The 14650-nt window shown below is 44.8% G+C and overlaps 2 protein-coding genes across 2 annotated transcripts in view; both read left to right on the top strand.

The window, feature by feature from the left end:
* Positions 1 to 14650, top strand: part of cdk2 (cyclin dependent kinase 2) — a 434240-nt gene that overhangs the window by 110796 nt on the left and 308794 nt on the right. The gene's annotated exons all lie outside the window — the stretch shown is intronic.
* Positions 6567 to 14650, top strand: part of suox (sulfite oxidase) — a 24995-nt gene continuing 16911 nt past the window's right edge. Inside the window, exons 1-2 of the mRNA XM_078534569.1 lie at positions 6567 to 6644; positions 9597 to 9660. Coding sequence (XP_078390695.1) covers positions 9605 to 9660 — 56 coding nt within the window. The 5' untranslated portion in view covers positions 6567 to 6644; positions 9597 to 9604. The remainder of the gene's footprint in view (positions 6645 to 9596; positions 9661 to 14650) is intronic.

Raw genomic sequence — 14650 nt, forward strand, 5'->3', positions numbered from 1 at the left:
CCATCTTTCCAGCCACGCATTCATCTGGTGCATTCTCCTATTTCTATACTCACTGGCACGTAGCCTTGGGAGTAATCCGGGGATCACTACCTTTGAGGTCTTGCTCACTAATCGCTTTCCTAACTTCCCAAATTCAGCCTGCAGGACCTCATCCCTTTTTCTACCTATATCGTTGGTACCAATGTGGATCATGAACCACGGCTGTGTACCCTCACCCTCCAGAATGCTCTATAGCCACTCGGTGATATCCATGGCCCTTGCATCAAGGATACCATCCTGGAATCATGTCTGCGACCAGAGAAGCACCTGTCTGTTTCCCTAACTATAGAATCCCCTACTACTATTGCTCCCCTGTCTTTTTTCTTCGTTCCCTGTACAGCTGAGCTACCCATGGTGCTCTGGTCATGACTCTCACTGCTCTCTCCAGAGGAACCCTCTCCCCCATTGGTACTCAGAACTGAGTCCCTGTTAGAAAGTGGGAGGTTCTCAGGGGACTGCTGCACTATCTGTCTTGTCTTTCTTGTCTGGCGTGCAACCAGTCCCTCTCTGCCTGCACTTTCTTAAGCTGCGGGGTGACCACCTCCTGAAATGTGCTATCCACGCAGCTCTCAGCCTCTCAAATGCACCTCAGTGACACCAGTTGCTCCTCGTTCCAGGAGATAGGGCACTCAAGTTTTTGCATTTCGTGGTACTTTCTGCACATGTAGTTGTCCAGGACATGACCTGGTGTCCCCGCTTAGTACAGGACGTGCACTCGACAGGTGCGAACAGCCCTGCCATGTCTCGAATTATCTATTTACTGCACTAAAATTGGAAGCAAAGTAAACACAAAATGTTCATTAATTAGTTACTTTTAACTGGTTAATTTATAATTTATAACCCCTACAACTCCCAATAAGCTTTATTACTGCCAATAAACCTTACCAATAATAATAAAGCTGTACAATTGTCAATAAATAACCTAAGTCATGAAGCTTAAAATGTTCTTTCTTGCCAAGATGTTTATAGACCTTTCCTCAAAATAGTGAACAAACCCAACTATTAATACACAGCCCCTTGCCCTAAGAACATACTGACCAATCAACTCATGGGTTTCCTGTGATGTCACAATTTGTTGCTTTTTTCACTGTTTCTTCAATCCAGCAGCTGAGTGGAGTGGAGTGCTTCTCCAGTCCCCGACTGCAGCTAAGTAAAGGCACCGAGCCTCGGCGTCGATTTACAGCCCTTCTCCGATCAGGTTACACCCAGGTCAACTGTCCTCTGCTTCTCCGGTCCCTGACTGCAGGTAAGTGAAGGCCCCAAGCCTTGGCATCGATTTATAGCCCTTCTCCAATCAGGTTGCAACCAGGTCTGCTGTCCTCTGCTTCTCTGGCCCCCGGTTGACTCCTGAACAACAACGTGGAATGATTGAACAACATAGGTCTTCACTGTCACTGGGAAGCATTGGGTCCCTCCGGTGTCTCTGTGCGACACAACTTTTAAGAGGCTAGAGGACAAAGACTGAATAGTTCACAATTGTAACTGTGTTTTCTTGATTAGCAAGTCTGAAGACTGCTGATTGCTGCTTCTCACTACAATATATTTTCAATATCTACGACACAACACAACTTTATCAAGATATTTCAATACCTCAGAAAACTCATAAAAGCACCAAGATATAGTGGGATCGTAGGTAAATAGACAAAAGGACAATATTGAATTCAGTGAAAAAGAATCTTGAGAATCATGTGCAGTGTAAAACAGGTTACTGATTCACTATGAGCCCATTACGCACTCCTGTCCTGGCAATTTCACCCCAAAACCTGCTCAGTAAATTTCCATTAGCAACAAAATCAACAGAACTCCAGTCATGATTCCACCCTCTGTTCGCAAGATAATTATGGATGAAAAAGGCCATTTAACCCAGCTCATCTCATCCATCCAGAATTACACACATATTAGGAACAGGAGTAGGCCATTCAGCCTCTCTAGCCTGCTCTGCCATTTGATAACATTGCCTCCATTATACCAGTGACTACAACTCAAAAGTACTTAATTGGCTGTAAAGCAATTTGGGTCATCGTGAAAGGTGCTGTATAATTGTAGGTTTTGTCTTTCTTTTATTACACCGGCGTGCAGTAAGCAGAGTGGCTGTAGCAATGATGAAATTGGAGGCCCAATGCTGATTCTCTAAGGATAATTAGTCACAGAGCAATGAACTGATGCTAGGAAAGTGGCTACAAAGAAATCACTACATTTACAAAACAATTCAACTCTGTAGCTAATACAACCTTACAATTCTGACTTCTCTGGCACCAACCTACAATATACCAATGGCATCTGCTTCTTTTATGCTAATAACACCATCCCCAGGATTTTTCAATCAGACATCTATCAACAGCTCAGGAAAAATATGGATTGAATTGTTGATCTGAATTTTTCAGAGAAGAAAGATACAAGATACATAAATTTAGTCCGGCCTTAACTCAAGAACTGGATTGTTTCCCCTTCCCCACAGAAGCTGTCATACAAATTGTATTGTACCCTGTGAATTTACAGCCTATCTGGGGTGAACCTAGGAGGGAGTAGAGATTTGTAAAGCCTTTCTTTAAGCAATCTCCTAGTGACACATAGGGATTTCATTCCCAGAATTTGCAAGAGTAATAAAATGAGCGATAGTGAATCAACACCCTGTTTTGCATTAATCCCGTTTTTTTGTTTCTTACACTTATTTTGATGAGGCCCAAGATTCTCAAACCTCTGGCACATCAACACAAAGGGTGGAATTTTACCACCCCTCCTGCCAGCAGCATTTTCCAGTCCTGCCGAAGTCAATGGACTTTTGAATGGCCCACCGCGTTTAACGGCCCCAGCCCTGCTGTGACAGGGCCATAAAATTTGGCCCAACATGTCATCAGAATTGTGTCTACTTTAGGGCATAATGAAAATTTATATGCTATTTATATGCTGGTTTAAATTCAAAAGAGAATTTTGAGAAATGTACAGTATTTAACTTTGTGGTACTAAAACTTAAAAGTGATCTTCCCAATTCCCCACCCTAATCCCCACTGCACCCCCCCTTCCCCCCCCCCCTCCCACCGCCCCAACACACACACACACACACACAGACACAGCATCCAATTAGCTCTAAAATGATTACAGGGACTTACCATTAGATATTCAACTGAGAACACTCTCCTAACAGCTGCTGTAAATGGGAACTGCTGCTGACCTTTGGGCAACTTCGTGGTTATCTGGCAGGAGTTAAAAAAAAAATTGGAATGACGAAGCTGCCCAAAGGTCAGAGGCAGCAGCAGTTCCTATCTGCAGTTATTATCAGTGAAACTGACCTGAAAGACCAGCTTTAAAAAAATCAGAACTATCAGGCTAACATTATTGAATATTTGCCCTTTTGCCCCTGCAGTTTAGGTCATTGAGTACCGTACTGAGGACAGTTATGATGACATAGCTGCCAGACTGAGCCTACAGCAGGTGGTGAAGGAACCAACAAGATGGAAAAACTTACTAGACCTTAGCCTCACTAATCTACCTTCCGCAGATGCATCTATCCATGACAGTGTAGGTAGGAGTGACCACCACAGCCCATGCGGAGACAAACTGAGCATACTCTCCATCGTGTTGTGTGGCACTACCACCGTGCTAAATGGGATAGATTCAGAACAGCTCTAGCAACTCAAGACTGGGCATCCATGAGGAGCTGTGGGCCATCAGCAGCAACAGAATTGTATTCAATCACAATCTGTAACCTCATGGCCCAGCATATCCCTCACTCTACCATTAACATCAGGCCATGGGACCAACCCTGGTTCAATGAAGAGTGTAAGAGGGCATGCCGGGAGCAGTACTAGGCATACCTAAAAATGAGGTGTCAACCTGGTGAAGCTACAACACAGGATTACTTGCATGCCAAACAGCGGAAGCAGCATGCGATAGAGCTAAGCGATCCCACAACCAAAGGGTGTGATCAAAATTCTGCAATCTTGACACATCTAATCATGAATGGTGGTGGACAATTAAACAACTAACAGGAGGAGGAGTCTCCACAAATATCCCCACCCTTAATGATGGGCGAGCCCAACACATCAGTACAAAAGACAAGGCTCAAGCATTTGCAACCATCTTCCCCAGGATTACAGATGCCAATCTTCAGCCAATTCGATTCACAGTGTGTGATGTCATGAAACAGACTAAAGGCACTGGATACTGCAAAGGCTATGGGCCCTGGCATCATCCTGGCAATAATACTGAGGACTTGTGCTTCAGAACTAGCCATGTCCCTAGTCAAGATGTTCCAATACAGCTACAACACTGGCATCTACCCAATAACTTGGAAAATTGCCCAGATATGTCCTGTCCACAAAAAGCAGGACAAATCCAATTCGGCCAATTACCATCCCATTGGCCTCCTCTCAATCATCAGCAAAGTGATGGAAGGTGTTGGCGACAATGCTGTTAAGCGGCACTTACACAATAGCCTGCACACTGATGCTCAGCTTGGGTTCCGCCAGGGCCATTCAGTTCCTTACCTCATTACAGCCTTGGTCCAAACATGAACAAACGAGCTGAACTCAAGAGGGGAGGTGAAAGTGATTGGCCCTTGACATCATGGCAGTATTTGACCGAGTGTGGTATCAAGGAGCCCTGGCAAAATTGAAGTCAATGGGAATCGGGGGAAACTCTCCACTGGTTGGAGTCATACATAGCACAAAGGAAGATGGTTGTGGTTGTTGGAGGTCAATCATCTCAGTACCAGGACATCGCTGCAGGAGTTCCTCAGGGTAGTGTCCTAGGCCCAACCATCTTCAGCTGCCTCATCAATGACCTTCCCTCCACCATAAGGTCAGAAGTAATCTGGTCCAACAATTAAAGAGGTTGATTAAAGAAAACAGCATGTCTATTGGTCATTCATGTTTGACTAGGATTGGCTAATAAGTGCACTTAGATCAGTTTACAAGACATGTATTTTAAGACTCATGGAACTGTTAAGTGCCAAAGTTTTTGGATGCACGTGAACATCAATATAAAGAATACTTGTCACTCTTAATAAAACCTTATGACCAGAAAAAAAAAAGGTCAGAAGTGGGGATGTTCGCTGATGATTGCACAATGCTCAGCACCATTTGTGACTCCTCAGATACTGAAGCAGTCCAAGCCAATATACAGCAAGACTTGGACAGCATTCAGGCGTGGGCTGATATGTAGCAATTAGCATTCATGCCAGACAAGTGCTAGGCAATGACCACCTACAACAAGAGAAAATCTAAGCATCTCCCCTTGACATTCAATGGCATTACCATCGCTGAATCCTCCACTATCAACATCCTGGGGGGGAGGTTACCATTGACCAGAAACTTAACTGGACCACCCATATAAATACTATGGATATAAGAGCAGGTCGGAGGCTGGGAATTTTGAGGTGAGTAACTCACCTCCTGACTCCTCAAAGCCTGTCCATCATCTACAAGGCACAAGTCAAGAGTGTGATGGGATCCTCTGCATAAAATTGTATGGCACCAACAACACTCAGGAAGCTCGACATCATCCAGGACAAAGCAGCCAGCCTGATCAGCACCCCATCTACCACCTTAAACATTTACGCCCTCCACCACCGACGCAGTAGTGTGTAGCATCTACAAGATGCACTGCAGCAACTCATCAAGGCTACCTCGACAACATGTTCCAAACCCATGACCTTTACCATCTAGAAGGACAATGGCAGCAGACGCATGGGAACACCACCACCTACAAGTTCCCCTCCAAGCCACACACCATCCTGACTTGGAACTATATTGCTGTTCCTCCATTGTTGCTGTTCCTCCATTGTTGCTGGGTCAAAATCCTGGAATTCCCTTCCTAACAGCGCTGTGGGGGCACCTGCAACAGATGGGCTGCAAGAACACAGCTCCCCAGCACCATCTCAAGGGCAACTAAGGATGGGCGACAACGTCCACATCCCATGAAAAAATACAGTGGATGTGGGAAGTTGGGTTCATCATGTTTGCTCATTCATCAAAAAAACTAAATTCTTAAAATTGCCAATAAAAACCGCAACTCCTGACACACTTAGCAGGTCTGGCAGCATCCCTGGAGCGACGAACAAGAGTTAACATTTTAGGCCAATGACCATTCATCGGAATTGTTGAAGTTCACAGGTTTTAAGCAAATGAAAGTGGGAAGAAGAAAAAAAAGTGGGATAGGTGAAAGGCAGGAGAGATTAAATGCCAAAACAAAAATAAAAATAGCTGGAAAAACTCAGCAGGTCTGGCAGCATCTGCGGAGAGGAACACAGTTAACGTTTCGAGTCCGTATGACTCTTCAACAGAACTGAGGAAAAATAGAAAAGAGGTGAAAAATAAGCTGGTTTGAGGGGGGGGGGTGGGGGTGGATAGAGGGCCAGTGATAGGTGGAGATAAGCAAAAGAATTAAAATTGCCAACTGGAGCATGTCAGTGTAGAGACACCCCAGATGGCCAGCGGTGGGACTGAAGCTCGTGCAGCTCCCCACTGCCAGGATACGCTCCAGAATCTTCCGGATCGCCGCGGCTATCGCTTTCGAACCATAAATAGGTAAACGTCACGGGAAGGGTTTCGCTGCTACGCAAGCGGCCCCTGAGCAAGTCGGATTGTACAGTGTTGAACCGTCAGGTAAAAGGGCGGGGGGGAGGGAAGGGGGGGGCTTTCTGAGGCGATTTTAAATAGCCTCTTTCATTTTACAGAGCAACTCGGTCGCTTTATTAAATGCGAATGAACGTCTTTAGAATGGCGATGTCGTCTTGCTAAGTGGCCGAGTAACCATTTTATCGAGGCAGATGCAAATTCGAAATCTTGGGAGTCTTGTTTTTTTTTTATTTATCTGGGCCGTTTTTCTGCCGTACTTTAAATGTGAGCTTTTGAAATGTGTTACCGTTAAAACTTTATTTTTTTTTTTGCGCTCTTGTCCCGAAATCTTGGACTGGGTTTAACGAGAAACTTAAACCATTTAAGGCTATAAAAAAAAAAAAAAAATTTGTCCCGCCCCCCTGCCCTAAAACAACCGATCATCCTGGATAATCCTCTTTTGAATTGATCAAACCTTGAAAGTGGTTCTGGAAATGTCAGGTTCACTGAGCCGCTTTAGGAATCCTTAGGGCCACGTCGAGTGCTAAGACCATCCAGGACCTCTGCCAGGGTAGTGGAAAGAAGCGTCAGGCGGACTCGAAACGTTAACTTTTGTTTTTCTCTCTCTAGAGATGCTCCTAGACCTGCTGAGTTTTTTTTCCAGCATTTTCTGCTCTTTTTATATATATATATATATACACATTTCGGGATTTCTGCAAGTTGTCTGTGTTCTCCCCCTAGTTTCCAGGGAATTAAACATGTGCTCTGCCATGTCATCAAATGTTTTCCTTCCTGACGCTATTTGTTTTAAGAAAATGAATACAGTTTATTTCTGTTATTTTATGTTTTGATTGGAGGTGCGTTTTTCCCCACTCCTTCCCCCCCCCCATTCTGTTCTCTTTCTCTCTTCCCCAAACCTGTTCAATTAAAGGCAAGTGTAAAAGTGCAAGAGTTATATTCCTTTCGTGACCTTCGGACATCCAAAAGTGGGTTAGAACCAAGCAAGTACTTTTTTGAAGAGTGAGAAGTAGGTTACAGTCCCTTGAGCCTCCTTTTGCGGATCTACAATCATAGCTGACCTTCTGTCTCAACTCCGGTTTCCTGTCTGCTTCCCATGCTCCGTGATTCCCTGAGAAACCAAAAATCTGCTTATCCCAGCCTTAAATACATTCAATGATGGAGCATCCACAACCCTCTGGGGTTTGAATCCATTCAAACCCTTTGAGTGCAGAAATTTCTCCTCATCTCAGTCCTAAATGATCAGCCCTTTATCCTGAGACTGTGCCCCTTGTATTCTAGTTTCTCCAACTAGGGGAAACAACCTGTGTCTACTTGGTTTTGGTTTTTATCTTCAGCCAGTTTGTATTGCAGCTTTCTTAAGTTTTATATAAAGTTAGACCCAATTTAGAGTACTGTGTTCAGTTCTGGGCACTGTACCTTGGTAAGGATGTATTGGCCTTGGCGGTGATGCAGATTCACCAGAATGATACAGGGGCTAAAAGACTTAAATTATGAGGACAAGTAATGTAGAATAAATTTGGATTACTTTGAGCCTAGAAGTGGTGATCTAATTGAGGTGTTTGAAATTTAATAAAGGAATTGATGGAGATAAACTATTTATTCTGGTGGGAGAGTCAAGAATAGAGGAGCATAACCTTAAAAAAAAAATTAGAGGCAGGCCTTTTGGAGGACATGCCAGGAAGCACTTGTTTACACAAAGGGTAGTGGGAATCTAGAACTCCCCCACACACACACACCCCCCCCACCAAAAAAAAAACATGTTGAAGCTGGCTGAGTTGAAAATTTTGGAACTGGAATTGATAGATTTTTGAGGAAAGGGTATTAAGGGTTATGGAATCAAGGTGGGTAGATGGAGTTAAACTTGAGATCAGCCATGATCTAATTGAATGGTGGAACAGGCGTGAGGGGCTGAATGGCCTACTGTTGTTGCTATTTTTCCCCTCCTAATCTCCTTTCTTCCCCTGCCCCTAATAGTGGGCACATTTTTAATTCATACTGTAAGTTTAAAGCTCTCTGTGTTTTGGGCTCTGCTGTGGCTTCTACTTTCTACAAAGCCTGTTCTCTGCTGAACTGTCTCCATATCACTACCTGGTCTATTTCCTCCTAGGAATTTTTCACCCTACACCGAGGTAGTTCTTGTTGGTCCCCATCCTGCTCTTGATTCTGCTCCATTGCTGCTGAATGACCTTTTGCTTTCTGCTTGCTTCCTGTAGCTGCTGACTCCATTCATCCTTCAAAAATCCTCCATCACCCTTGCTGGAATAGGTGGGACTCGCTCTTCAAGCTCCTATTGCTGCTCCCAATCCTGTAAGCTCCTTGGACCAGCTCCCTCATCTACACTGATCCCATGGATTTGCCTTTCATTGTCTCCCGAATCCCTAGGCTTCACTTCTCTCAGTCCTTGGGTTTCACTCACACTGTCCCTCTACTGGTATACTGAATTTGGATTGCTAATGCTATGGCCATTACTCACTTCAAATAGACCCCAGATCAACCTCTGCTGGCTCATGTGTTCTACTGGGCAAGCGGTGCACCCACTGATACTTTGTCCCTCAAACTGCTCCTGGAGTCACTTGCTCTCCACAACTAATTCTGAACCTGAATATTTGGCTCATCAAATCCCAAACTAATTCCACCATATCTACAAATCAACTTCATCTCACCAAAAGGCTTCAGCTTTTAACTTTGGATTCATACAATTTCCTCCCTGCTCTCTGTTTATGGCCAGGGCATGTCCCTTCTAATTGTTACCATCCCATGTGCTTAAATCTCTATATAAGGAGCTATACAAGTACAAATTGATGTTCTTCTTGGGTAAAGGATTAGAGGATGACTCGAATTTCTGGAGTTGGACCCAAGCAAGGAATCTTGTTGGGGTGGGTAGTTACAACGGAGACAGATTGAGACGTGAGGAAAATACAAAACACAGAATAATTAAAACCTGATCTGAAACAAATTAATATTTTTCTTTCTACCCAGGTACTGTGATGTCATTCCTTAGGTGTACACGCTCTGCTCTGGGCATCTGGCAAATACGAAGCAGGTATTGGTCATCCCATCTCTTATTCATTTTGAGTAGAGTAACTCTTATTCATTTGATGGCTCTAAAAATGATTCCGGTTACAAGGCCCTTTTCCACACACTACTGAGAAAGTAGTGTCAGCTGTGGTTCATTTGGTGACACCAGCGAGTCAGAAGGTTGTGGGTTCAAGTTCAACTCCACAGACTTGAACATAAAAATTCTAGGCTGACACTCCAGTGTAGTGCTGTGCTGTTTTTCGAATGAGATGTTAAAATGAGGCCCCGTCTACCCCTCAGGTGGACATAAAAGATCCTGTGGCACTATTTTGAAGAAGAGCACAGGAATTATTCCTGGTGTCCTGACTGAAATTAACCCTCAACATCACTAAAAGTTTGCCCGGTCGTTATCACCGTGTTGGTGGTCAACGCTTCCTGTGCACAAATTGGCTGCTGCATTTCCTACAATGCAACAGTGACTACACTTCAAAAGTACTTCATTTGGTTGTAAAGCACTTTGGGTTATCCTGAGGTCCTGAAAGTCACTGTAGGAATACAAGTCTTTGATGCAGTGTAGCCAGAATGGAAATGCTTTTGGATGTGTTTGCCCACCATTGTCTGGAAGAATCCACTAGCTTGAGGCTGTGGCCTTGAGGGGATCCTGTCTTGGATGCACCTCATGAATTTTGACTAAATTGAAATGAATTATTTTAGCCTTGCATCACAAGGTTACATCACCAGTATAGCCAGAAATAATAAACAGGATGTGGTTCTACTTGTAGATGTCTATCACTTGGCAGGGGATTTGGCTTTGCAGGGAGATGAGAGAAGTTGTGGCTTTTTTTCACGAGCTGAGAAAGTTTAGAGGTGACTTGATAGAGGTCTTCAATGTTATGAAGATTTGTGATTGTCTTCATTGGTCAGTGACACAACGAGAGGTAAATGAAAGTAATCACAAAAATAATTTTTGAATAGACAGTTTGAAAGTATTTCTTCACACTGGATTGCTAGGATGTATAAATCTCTGCCACAAACTGTTTTGCAGTGTCCTTTTAAAAAGGAATTATGATGGTTGCTTTAAAAGAGTATTAAAGAGTATGGAGAGCGAGCAGGAGGGTGGGATTAGACTAGGTGGCTCAAGGAGGAAAAAAACTGGTGCAGACTTGATGGGCTGAGTGGCCTGGTTCTGTGCTTCAGCATTCTATAATTGGGAGCCTCCTAGCACAGGAAAGCTTGGAAACTTTAACTTGTGCACTGACATTATGGGGCTCAATGCTCACTCTAGATGCAACTGGAGTTTGTTCCTACCTGGTGTATGTTTTACAGTTTAAGTGAGTAGGGCATAAAAACATTCATTGCAGAATGCTGAGAGGGGAGGGGAAGATGTGTTTGGTGGTAGCATCATGCTAGAGGTGGCAGAAATGGCAGAGGGTGATCTGTTGAATGCAGAGGCTGGTGAGATGGAAGGTGAGGACAAGGGCAGCCCTATCATGCCTATAGGAGGGAGGGGAAGGGTGAGAGCAGAAGTGTGTGAAATGGGATAGACATGGTCAAGGGTCCTGTCAACCACCATGGGGCAGGGGGTGGGACCAGGGGATTCTCAGTCGAGGAAACAGGAAGATATATCAGAAGCACTGGTATGGAAGGTTGCATCATCAGAACAGGTGAGACGGAGAAACTCGGACAATGGAATGGAGTCCTTGCAGGAAGTGTAGTTGAGGTAGCTGTGGGAGTCAGTGGACTTGGTGAATATTTGATAGCCTGTCCTTTGAAATGGAATTAGAGAAGTGGAGGAAGGGAAGAGTTGGACGTGGATCATGTGAAGGTGAGAAAAAGATGGAAATTGGAAGCAAAGTTGATCATTTTCTAGTTCAGGGTGAGATGAGGAAACTGCATCAATACAGTCATGAATATACTGAGAAAGAGGTGAAGGAGGGGGCCTGAGTAGGACTGGAACAAGTTTCACATGTCCCACAAAAAGGCAAGCAGAAATCTTGAATCTATTATGAAGTAAGTCTTAACAATGCACTTAGAAAAGCATTTATGATTAGAATGGGGAAATGCTGCTGCCGTGGTAATTTCACTGGACTAGGTCCACGCTATGCTCTGGGGGCATGGGTTCAAATCCTACCATGGCAGCTGGTGGAATTTAAATTGAATGAATAAACTCTGGAATAAAAAGCTGGTCTCAGTGATGGTGACAACTATCATTAATTGTTGTTAAAAACCCATCTGGTTCACCAATGTCCTTTTTGGAGAAGGAAATTTTTTTTATTGGCTCATGGGATGTGGACGTCACCGGCTAGGCTGGCATTTATTGCCCATCTCTAATTGCCCTGGAGAAGGTGGTGGTGCCTTCTTGAACTGCTGCAATACATGTGTTGTAGGAGCACCCACAGTGTTGTTGGGAGTTCCAGGATTTTGACCCAGCAACAGTGAAGGAACAGCAATATCACTCCAAGTCAGGATGGTGTGCGGCTTGAAGAGGAACTTGGGTGACTTGGCGGTTGTGTTCCCATGCACTTGCTGCCCTTGTCCTTCTAGGTGGTAGAGGTTGCAGGTTTGGAAGGTGCTGTCGAAAGAGCCTTGGTGAGTCGCTGCAGTGCATCTTGTAGAAAGTACATACTGCTGCCACTGTGCGTCGGTCGTGGAGGGAGTGAATGGATGGGATGCCAATCAAACGGGCTGCTTTGTCCTGGATGGTGTCAAGTTCAGTTTCTAGTCAATGGTAACCACCAGAATATTGATAGTGGGTGATACAGGGATGGTAATGCCATTGAAAGTCAAGGGATGATGGTTAGGTTCTCTCTTGTTGGAGATGGTCATTGCTTGGCACTTGTTACTTGTCAGCCCAAGCCTGGACATTGTCCAATTGCAGCAAGACCTAGACATTGACTAATTCAGTATCTGAGGAGTCACGAATGGTGCTGAACATTGCGCAATCATCAGCAAACATCCCCACTTCTGACCTTACGATGGAGGGAAAATCATTGATGAAACAGCTGAAGATGGTTGAGGCTTGGACACTACCCTGAGGAACTCCTGCAGCGATGTCCTGGGACTGAGATGATTGACCACCAAGAACCACAACTGTCTTCCTGTGTGCTAGGTATGACTCTAGCTAGTGGAGAGTTTTCCTCCTGATTCCCACTAACTTCAGCTTTGCTAAGGCACCTTGATGGCACACTCATTCAAATGTGACTTTGATGTCAAGGGCAATCACTGTCACCTCACCTCTGGAGTTCAGCTCTTTTTTTGCCCATGTTTGGACCAAGGCTGTAATGAGGTCAGGAGCTGAGTGGCCCTGGCGGAATCCAAACTGGGTGTCAGTGAGCAGGTTATTGCTGAGTAAGTGCTGCTTGAAAGCACTGCTGGTGACACCTTCCATCACTTCATTGATAAAATTGAGAGTAGATTGATGGGGTGGTAATTGGCTGGGTTGGATTTGTCCTGCTTTTTGTGTGCAGGACATACCTGGGCAGTTTTCCACTTTGCTAGGTAGATGCCAGTGTTGCAGCTCTACTGGAACAGCTTGGCTAGGGGCACAGCTTTTCTGGAGCACAAGTCTTCAGTACTATTGCAGAAATATAGGGTCTATAGCCTTTGCAGTATCCAGTACCTTCAACTGTTTCTTGATGTCATGTGGAGTGAATCAAATTATTTGAAGACTGGTATATGTGATGCTTGGGACCTCCGGCGGAGGCCGAGATTGGTTACTCACACGGCACTTTTGGCTGAAGGTGGATGCAAATGCTTCAGTCTTGTCTTTTGCACTGATGTGCTGGGCTCTCCTATCATTGAGGATGGAGATATTTGTGGAGTCTCTTCCTCCAGTGAGTTGTTTAATTGTCCACCACCATTCACGACTGGATGTGGCATGACTGCAGAACTTAGATCTGATCCATTGGTTGTGGGATCGCTTAGCTCTGTCGATCACTTGCTGCTTCCGCTGTTCGGCACGCAAGTAGTCCTGTGTTGTAGCTTCACCAGGTTGACACCTCATTTTTAGGTATGCCTGGTACTGCTGCTGGTATGCCCTCCTGCACTCTTCATTGAACCAGGGTTGGTCCCCCAGCTTGATGATCGTGAAAGTGAGAGCGATATGCTGGGCCATGAGGCTACAGATTATGGTTGTATACAGTTCTGTTTTTAATGGCCTGCAGTACCCCATGGATGCCCAGTTTTGAGTTGCTGATTCTCTTCGAAATCTATACCATTTAACACAGTGATGAAAACAAAAAACTGCGGATGCTGGAAATCCAAAACAGAAACAGAAATACCTGGAAAAACTCAGCAGGTCTGGCAGCATCTGTGGAGAAGAGCAAAGTTGACGTTTCGAGTCCTCATGACCCTTCAACAGAACTAAGTAAAAATAGGAAAGGGTGAAATATAAGCTGGTTTGGGGTGGGGGGGTGGTTGTTGGGACAAGCAGCCAGTGATTGGAGGAGATAACCAAAAGATGTCACAGACAAAAGAACAAAGAGGTGTTGAAGGTGGTGATATTATCTAAAGGAATGTGCTAATTAAGAGTGGAGAGCAGGACAAGCAAGGTACAGATAGCTCTAGTGGGGGTGGGGTGAAATAAGACTGAAAGGGCATAAAAAGGTATATAAAAAGGGACACCCTGGTCCACTCCTCCATCACCCCCTACTCCTCAACCCCCACCTATGGCACCTCCCCATGCCCACGCAGAAGATGCAACACCTGCCCCTTCACTTCCTCTCTCCTCACCGTCCAAAGGCCCAAACACTCCTTTCAAGTGAAGCAGCATTTCACTTGCATTTCCCCTAACTTAGTCTACTGCATTCGTTGCTCCCAATGCGGTCTCCTCTACATTGGAGAGACCAAACGCAAACTGGGCGACCGCTTTGCAGAACACCTGCGGTCTGTCCGCAAGAAAGACCCAAACCTCCCTGTCGCTTGCCATTTTAACACTCCACCCTGTTCTCTTGCCCACATGTCTGTCCTTGGCTTGCTGCATTGTTCCAGTGAAGCCCAACGCAAACTGGAGGAAC

The sequence above is a fragment of the Cetorhinus maximus genome, chromosome X (genome assembly GCF_964194155.1).
Source record: "Cetorhinus maximus chromosome X, sCetMax3.hap1.1, whole genome shotgun sequence".
NCBI lineage: Eukaryota > Metazoa > Chordata > Chondrichthyes > Lamniformes > Cetorhinidae > Cetorhinus > Cetorhinus maximus.